Here is a 9,874-nt window from a genome sequence, read left to right as displayed (position 1 = left end):
TAACATTTAGCGTTTTCACTCAATATTTTCACATAGAATATAAAATACAGTTGCGGAATGCAGCAAGTCCGCGTCCGCCTCTCATGGAATACAAACAGTAAAAGGTGAGGCGCCAAAAGCCTCATTTGTCTTGAAACAACAGTTTTCCTTTTTATACCATTAATCGATACATGTACATAGAGATTTACTGGCACCGCGCAAGAACGGCAAAGATAAAGAATAATAGATTCTGTCACTGCTATGCGATGATTCATTTCTTTTACTTTACAATTGTTCGATAACTTTAGGCCATCAGGCGTTTACTATTGAGCGTATATTAATGTTTGTGAGGCGAAAATTACTAATATTACACTGCCTCCCATGAGGAGGGAAGGAATACCGAAGGTATTACTTTCATCCTCATGCCCATTGGAATATTTGTAATTTTCGGATGTAGCATACAGGTTATTAAAAGTCTCATTTCATATTCATTCCATAATAAAAGAATTAACGTTTCAATTAGTAGTTACTGACGGTGGATCATTGTGAATTTTTTCTGTGTTTCTATCAGTGTTTGTATGGATTCAGTCTATCTTGATGATTCTTAAAATTAAGGCTATAAGTACACATATTTACAAAATTTATAAGGAAATAGAGTCACACTTCATTTTTCATCGTTGCAAAAGTAATTTGACTATCACAACTGGTACACAACTTTCTGTTTTGACAGTATTCATTATATTGTCATCGTCTTGTCGATTGATTGCCTTGTCCGTCGTCGCACTTAATTATACATTTATTTTCGTCGCACATACACTATTTATGATAGACTTGGATTGTAGAGCGGCCACTGGTGATGGCTTCGATAAGGAAGTCCATATCTTTCACTTTCAGGGCTCGAGTGTGGCTCTCCGAATTATTTCACATATGAAACAGATAAAATATCTTATATTAGAATAGCTTACAAAACTAATTTTCTATACATGTGGGATGGGATATAGGAAGGATCGGATCCTTTGACGTATTTTCGTGTGCTTATTTTCATTCGTATCGTGACCTATCGTCAAAGTTTACATTTCAACAGTGTTCAGAGGTGACCTTGTGACTTGTCTCTGTGTACAATCAGTCATTATACTAATTACGTTAACTTCTCTATCTTAGAGTCTCTCGGAAGGTTTATGATACATACAAAATGTTTTCAGTACTGGGTGTGAATGTTTTTGCTACAGAATGTAGCGCACAGCAATTGTGTTGGCGGTTGAACGTTTACATTATTTCGTCACGTGGTGGCTGTCCACCTCCACTGTTGCGAGCAATCTTGAAATTCAGTCTGTGCGCGCGCACGTGACCGGAGCTTTCATGCAGAGCGTTGATTTCGCGCTTGAGGTGCCATGCGTCGCTTTTGTTCGGCCACCGAAACTGCCTCACATCGCTTCCTGTCCACTATCCAGTTACGGATTCACAGGTAAGTGGTGCAACTGCATGTGTGGAATGACACTGATTATTACACACTGCACACATCAACAAATTTTTCACACATATAGTGCAGTAGAATACTGCCACTGAAAACCGTCGAACTTTAAAACTTCACTTGCACTGTGGTGAGCGTCTGTGTGAACGGTGTATTAAAAGAAATTCTCGCGTCATAACATCACACGGTGTTAACAAGCTGATTTACATACTAATATTTACAAGAGTTCATTTAAATCGATAAATAATCTAATTGACCACTTTGAATCAAAACAATTGTTTCTTAATTAGTCTTTTTCTTTTATTTATGCCTACGGTCACAGGTAGGCTATTATAAGTCCTTTTTCTTTGACCAAATCCATTCCAATCTCCTTTACAAATTAATTTCATTCATAGTAATCTTTATCACGCTTGCTTATTCATTTTGTAGGACCAGGGGAGCTTCATTTATGTCAAAAGTTTTTCTCGTATGTGCTTGTCTTTAAAGAAAGTTCGAGGACAGATTTGAAAATAGCAATTCCGCCTCTGAGTTTCGTGTAGAAATACAAACAGTCGAAAAAAGAAAGGTGGGAAAAGTGGGTCTACTCGCTGATCGTCGACAGAATTTAAATTACTCCTCAACCAGGTCGAAAATTTAATTTACCTTGCGCATTACAAAAGCAATATGCGCGTCGCGAACCTACTCATTTTTATATGTAGTGCCTCACTTCCTAAGCACACGTGCATCTTTACAAGTTGATCCTGAGGAGTGGATAGGATCAAGGATCTTAAAGGATTTGCACTTAGGAAAGGGATTCAATAATCACATAATCACAGAGAAAACAATAAATATTGCAGTGCACACTTAAAATAAAATCTATCACTTCAAGCATGTATATCTAATATGTATCTTGCTGCAGCTTGCTTACTACTCTTTGCTCATTTCTTAGACTAAGTCAAGTTTATGCATTACGCATGTGGGTATTAATTATCATTTGTATATATAAGCCTCTCACTAGAGTGTTGTTGTTTGCTGCTGTCGCTACCTGTGAAGCTTGGGCGATATCCTTATTCTATGTGCCGCTAGCTTGTGAATTTGCAGTATCGCTAATGCTCAATAGTACCGTGAAGTTGGCATAATAAACCATGTTACTCATATGTTCTTTTACTCAGCTTGTTTATAGTCTGGACTCATCTTACTTTGCGTTATATAATAAACTTCCTTTTTATTCCATCACGCTTTTACTTAAGGTTAACGTCAGGCCTTTTTAGAACAATTGCACTGCGTCATCAATCTGTTCATGCTTAATCCTAGGTATCTGTTCACTTCAAAGAGATGTTATTTTATTGCTGGCACAGCACTGTGCTGGAATTTACAAGTTAAATCTACCGACTGTTTTACGCTAACAGGTGGTGCCTTATTTACGTCACATTTGAAAATAGGGAATAACCTCATGGAATCGAATCTTTTCTCACAACTTTCCTCTTTTGTCTGGACGTTTAAGTATTTCCTTTTAAAACAGGTCATTAATTTGTCCTCGGTTAAATTTCACTTACTAATACTAAGCACATATAATCATCATTTTCATATTACTATTTAGTGAGAGAAGTGCATTATTCACTCCTTCCTGCTCATTCTCAAATTACTATTTAGCGAGAGAAGTGCATTATTCGCTCCTTCCTTTTTCCTCATTTTAGTACCTCGGGGCTAATTAATACCTCTCGAGTACATCATTTTTCTTACATACTAACTTATAACTAAAATTGAAAATCGCCTCTAGGACATGTCCTCCTGTTTGCATAAAGATTATTCATGTAAATACTTGTCTACAACTTATTCTGTATTTTATTTTCCAGACGTGTTGTTTTAATACATAAGGTTTCCTTTCAGCACCGGTTAACGTCCGTAGTCAGTTCAGTTCCGTTCTTGTTACTCATTGGTTAATCCTGATCTCCAATACCTTAGAATTTTCTTACAGCTTAAATTAACTTAATTCCTGGCGTTATAAAATTTTCTTGAATCTTGATGGTGGAACAATCCTTTGATTTTATTCGTGGCAGGGTCAGATAACAAATAGCTACCAATGTGTGGTTTCCTCATTATCACAAAGGGACCTTCATAAATGTGTTGCCACTTACGATTCTTCTTTAACAACAGGGATGGTTTAAAGTGAGTCCTGACTAATAACTAACTCCAAGAAACTTCTGCAGATGCTCTTCAAGAGCCTCTGGTGTCGTTCTTATGGGTACTATAATTTTATTGATTAATCTTGCATCTAGGACTAACCTTACGCTACCATCTGATTTTAGCACAGACAATAAAGGACTCGAATAAGGTGAATGAGATACTTCTATCACATTCCAGCGTAACATTTTCTTGATCTCGCACTTCACAGCTTCGCGTCTCGCATATGGAATGGAATAGCTTGTTCTACAGTAGGTTGAATGGGGCAGGACATCCATTCGATATTCAAAGCCTTTTATTAGTCCAGGTTTCTTAGAAAATACTTGAACGTAATCTGTTAACAAATTGTAAAGCTCATTCTTCTGTTGTTTGGATAATTCAATGGACTCACTAGCTTTACCGTATAATTCATTCTGACCGGGAATTAGGTCTTTATACTCATCGTCATTAACACTTTCAAGATCTGTCATGTCTTCTGTCTGACTGTACTGTTGTCTTTTAGTCCATGGCCGTACTGCTATTTGAAGCACCCCAAAGTTTGTCTTCACCTTACTTCTTAACAAATTTACAGTTACTTGTTGCTGGCTCGCTACTAGAGTACAGATTCCACACTCGATGTCAATTTTAGCTTTCGTCTGCCTCAAGAATTCCATACTCAGGATACATGGCACTGATAGGTTTTTAACAATAAGAAAAATGCACGTTACTGAAATAGACTCTATCTGGATTTGAAGCTGAGTCTGAAGATTTACACGTTGTGTTAGTGGACCAATTGCTCCCGATACGGTGCAACCTTGAAATGGAAGTGATAAAACTTTGCATACAGAGGATATTTGCTTAAATAAACATAAAGATAAGACATTTATATTAGCTCCTGTATCTACAATGGCTGTTACTGGTGTGTTGGCAATTGATACTCTTATGGAAGCTTGAACTTGTTCGTCCCATACGTCATCATTGTCTTTCGTCTCAGTGTCTGCTACTAGATCATCCCATAAATTTGTCTCTTTGTCATACCTAATTGCTTTAATTTCGTGTGGACTAAGGGACAGGGTGCCCCCATTCAAACTTGCAGCATCCTCTAGGAGGCTCAAAGGTGCTGCTTTTAATTTTCCGCTCGACACTTACTTTCCTGCTGATTTATATTTCTTAATGTTTGTTCCATCTGGAACTGGTGTTGGTTTTGTGGTACGAACTCGGTTGGAAATGGATCTTGTTGTCCTGGCGTATTTGCTTGCGCATAATAAATTTGCGTATTATGCGGGCATTTAGGCTTCAGAGTTCCCGAAGGTCCGTTCGCTTGTTGCGTGAAGTGTATATTTTGTGACTGAAAGGTATTTTGCTGTGGCTTGTGTTGATTGTAACCGTTACTGGAAGGTGTACATTGGTCTCCACCTTGATTATGCCATTTATTTCTTTTCCACTGACGATTTGAATCGTAAGACTGATCGTTTTGATGATTACCGTTGATCGGTTGCGTATTTCCATATTGCTGGGGCTGTGTGTTATAATGTGCATTTTCGTACTGAGGTGGTGACGAATTATATATTGGATTGTATCTCTGGCCGTTATTGTACTTATTTTTGTATTTGCTGTTGGAGTACGTAGTGTGTTTATTTTTGAAACCGTTGTGGGGTTGGTACTGGTTGTCGCTGTGACGCGCTTTCGCTCGGCCACCATTGTTGCCTGCGTATTCTGTATTGTGCTGGCCGCCTGCACTGAAGTGGGCATTGCCAACATCAACTCTAGCGTCCTCGTAAATCAGATCTAACGAGTCTAACACAGATAGGAAATTGTCCGTATTGTCCTCAGACACATTTACTAACTTTTCTCCGATCGCAATCGGTAGCTTAGTTTTTAGAATCATAATAACATCTTTGGCGGTGATCGGCGAATCCCAGAACTTGATTTTCGCTATATACTTTTCAAAATATTTTTTCAAACTACCGCGCTTACTGTTAAACACTTCGGCGTTGTAAACCTCTTTTCTCAGGCGCTGCTGCACACCAGAACTCCAGAATTTAGCTAAAAACATCTGTTCAAACTCTTTGTAACTTTTACAAGAGTCGACGATTTCAGTTCCCCATAAGGCAGCATCGCCTATGATAAATCCACTAACAAATTGAATTCGCTGGCGGTCACTCCAGCTATTCGGGAAAATTCCTGAAAAATTTCGGAGGAACACTATAGGAAAAATTTCTCTTTTCTGTGGGTGAAAGTTCGGAAAAATACAATGTTTGATCACGCTTTCCTCCTGCATCAAACTGACAAAAGTGGGTGGGCTGGTAGTCTGGTTAACTTGTGCTTCTATAGAACTATGAGTTTGAGCGTTATCAAATGGTGAACGGTAATGTACCCTCTGTTGTTCATTACTTCGTGGTGAATTATTCCAGTCTCCTGACACGGGAGGTGGGGAATTTTCAACTTGACATTTTAGTGTACGAACTTCATCAACTATCTGTTGACGCCATTCAGGTAAATCTTGAGCTAACGTTCGTCTTATCTGGCCTAATTCTGACATCACCGTGTCTCCTGTTTTTTCCAGGGGCTGCCAATATTTCAAAGGCCACGTTTTTGACCGTTTCCCTGAGTTCGTTCTTGACCTTGTTTTCTATGAATCCGTTTTTGTTTTTAATCCACTCTTGGTAGTGGTCGGACAATGCTTCAGCATGTGCCTTAACAGTATTCTTTATTTGATCCTCTACATTAAGAGTCTCAATCTGTTTGGAAAGATCATCAACAACATTCTCGATCGTGTCTACTGCGGTTTTAACTCCTTTGACCTCATCAGAGATTGCAGTATAATCTTCTTTTAAGGTCGCAGCTTGTTTTTGATATTCTATCACTTTTGAATTTATCTCTCCCTTGGCTGCTTCGATTTTTTCATCTAACCGTTTTGAAATATCCTCTATTTTTGACTCTACTTGTGTGTCAATTTCTAGCCTCATGATCGTGATCTGACTACTGATTTGGCTTTGGACATTACCCAACAGGGTATTTAAATCAGCTGTTATGTCTGCCTTTAGTTCGGCCTTTACCGAATTTAACCGTGTATTTAGGTCATTTATCTCCGTTTGCAGATCTGTTTTTACTGAATTTATGTCTGTTTTTACTGAATTTATGTCTGTTTTTACCGAATTTATTTCTGTTTTTACTGAATTTATGTCTTCTTTTACTGAGTTGCACAGATTTGTAAGGACCTGATTTTTATTATGCCGTCTTTCGGCCTTCTCTTTTTCTTCGCAGGCCTTTTCATCTAATCTTTCCTGTTTTTGGCTTTCGAACTTGCGTTCCATTATTGCTTCGATCATTGCAGCCAAGTCATTTTTTTCAAAAGCGGGAATAGTTTGCACACTAGGACCAGCTTCTAAAACTTCGGTCGAGGCTGCTTCTGCCTCCGCTCGTGTACCTATCGCGCGTGATCGTAATGGATAGTGAGGTCCAATCGCATCACCGCTGTCGTCTGGTTTTGTTTGTGTCCGCTGTTTACCGTCAGCCATGTTCATGAATTATTTGTCAAACGTCAAGATGCTACAGATATTGTTTGTCACTGCCGTCAGTCGTTTGTCTGTGACGTTGTGCTATGGCTTACTGGGACCTAAGATGAAATTTTAACTCTGGGTAACAACTGACGTTCATGTACGCCAAGATGACAAGATGGTTCCTACTAATTACAAACAAATGAAATATCACACGTTTTACCGGTATGTGCGTAGTTATCTGCCATATCATAATTTTTTTATGCACTGACAACAATGGTACACTTTCACTGAATTTAACTACATAAGAATGGACTATGGACAAATTGAAATAAAGCTGTTTCAAGACAAGGAAAGACAGGTTTACGTTCTGATCAACTCGAAAGATGCTACGTCACTACGAAAGCTTGGCTACTGCGTATAAAAATTTGACTTACTATGGCTGTCTTGATAATGATACAGCTGGATACTCGCGTTTTTTGGTAATTTCATCAATCGTTCTTCTGAATTAATTAAAAGGTTTTCCCACTTCTCTTTCTCGGTTGAATTGCATCCACATGAAAAAATGAAACAATTACTAGAACAAGCACTGTAAAATTAATAAACACATACATGAAATGATTTTTGATCAAGTCCCTGTTCGGGCGCCAAGTGTAGCGTTGTTCTTGGGGGACAAAAATAAAAAGAACTGTTACTTTGTTTTTTAATGTCGAAAAAGTGAATATTCTCGTGGGCCACTTGGCAACAGAATCAGGGATTTATTACGCTATTATAATAACATACGTTGACCATTAAATACCTGAATAAGAGCAGCATATTGATATATATATATTTGAGATCACTCGGAAGAAACATTATCATTTCTGTGCATTTTTATAGTCGCGATGTAGTCATACCCGGATCAACACTAAGGGACCAGAAGATTTATAGACTTTAAAAGAAATGCAACACTACACAATTAAAAAAAAATTGGTTCAGAAATAATAGGAAAACGATAATGTTCCTTCTGCCTCATGCTGCGTTCGGCCCATCAGCGTGATCGTAATTTCTGATGATGAAGTAACACAAAATAATTAACAGTTAAGTAAATAAGGAGATGGACTCATCAAGGTTAATTTACGAAAATAAGCACACTTACCTTTAACACACATTTTTTTTTAATGCTACGTACCTTTTCATATTAAATTACAATAGATGACCATTGTGGTTAAATACTTTATACATAACAGTCAAAATGTCCTCTTGATGCTGTCTGTTCGATATCAGTTACAAGAAACTACATCTTTTCTGATTGGAAAAAATAACAATTAGCATATTCACTCAATATTTTCACATAGAATATAAAATACAGTTGTGGAACGCAGCAAGTCCGCGTCCGCCTCTCATGGAATACAAACAGTAAAAGGTGAGGCACCAAAAGCCTCATTTGTCTTGAAACAACAGAATTCTTTTTTATACCATTAATCGATACATGTACATAGAGATTTACTGGCACCGCGCAAGAATGGCAAAGATAAAGAATAATAGATTCTGTCGCTGCTGTGCGATGATTTATTTCTTTTACTTTACAATTGTTCGATAACTTTAGGCCATCAGGCGTTTACTATTGAGCGTATATTAATGTTTGTGAGGCGAAAATTACTAATATTACAGGCTGCCATCTCACAGCTTCAAAGCTAGCTGAGTAATATTTATTTCCTAGGTAGACTGCCTTTCTCAGGCTCCGAGCTCTGCCTACCCTGTAGAGATTTCCTCTGCCACTGGAATGTGTCTGCTGTTGGAATGTCATAAAAATTCTCCTCCATCATCTGAGCTGTTGACATTCTCTTCACTGATCTTGGTCCACCCTGGGTATTTAATTTCCCAGGTATCCCACCAGACCACTGTCTGGCCATGCATTCCCCTATCCGCCACCTGAGGAGGTGCCCAATGGAAGATCAGCAATTCCTCATGAGTCTCCCTCCTACCTCCTACGTAATGTTGTCTGATTAATATAAGCATTACAGGCATAGCCCACTAAATGAAGGACAAAAAAGGTCAAATAGGGCGAAAAAATTGCACTGTTACAAATTTTTGCACTGTGGTTGAACTCCCTCCTAATACCGTGCAAAAAATTGTGATAACATGATTTTTTTCCCTATTTGACCTTATTTGGTCTTCATTGACTGGGCTATGTCTGTAATGCTTATTGTAATGAGACAATATTATTAAAATATGTGGCAGAGGAAATGAAAGAAATATAGTTTTCCCCCAATAGCTGACACAAACTGCCATGTGGGGACAAATCTTAACTTGATAATTCTCAACTCGATTTTGCTTGTCGCAATTTGCTGGACCAAGTTTCAACTTTTTTAGCTGATGATCTTATTAGCCTTGCTGATGTCTGTTCATGCACATTGAGGCAATCCTTAAGCATGTCATATTTTGCTGAGTATGGGAACATGCTTATATGGAACCGAATATAGAAGTCTGCTTTCATCTCTACCATTGCACAGTTTAGTGCATGATGTGGGAGGCATCCTCACCTGCAATGGAAATACATCCATATCCATCTTCTGAACTAACACAGCCATGCAGTTTAATGCATGATTTATAAAACATCCTCACCTATTTAAGGTTAGCTCATCCTAATTATAACAGGAGGCAAGGTTAGCATCCTCCAGTGACTTGGTTGGCAGCTATTGAGCAGCATCTAGACAGTGTAGCTGGATTCTTTTACACAGCTAACATAGATCAAACTGTTAATTACAGTACATTACAGAAACACATGATCCATGTGTTG

General features: G+C 38.2%; 1 protein-coding gene across 1 annotated transcript; it reads right to left on the bottom strand.

The window, feature by feature from the left end:
* Positions 1-3,205: 3,205 nt before the first annotated feature.
* LOC126413057 (uncharacterized) lies at positions 3,206-8,915 on the bottom strand. Its single transcript, XM_050082955.1, has 4 exons — positions 8,831-8,915; positions 6,376-6,737; positions 3,622-4,248; positions 3,206-3,220 (listed from the first exon to the last, which is right to left on the bottom strand). The coding sequence occupies exons 1-4, from the start codon at positions 8,913-8,915 to the stop codon at positions 3,206-3,208; spliced, it is 1,089 nt and encodes a 362-aa protein (XP_049938912.1).
* Between the last annotated feature and the right edge of the window lie 959 nt (positions 8,916-9,874).

The sequence above is a fragment of the Schistocerca serialis genome, chromosome 7, assembly GCF_023864345.2.
Source record: "Schistocerca serialis cubense isolate TAMUIC-IGC-003099 chromosome 7, iqSchSeri2.2, whole genome shotgun sequence".
Taxonomy (NCBI): domain Eukaryota; kingdom Metazoa; phylum Arthropoda; class Insecta; order Orthoptera; family Acrididae; genus Schistocerca; species Schistocerca serialis.
This window is presented reverse-complemented; position numbering and strand designations above follow the sequence as displayed.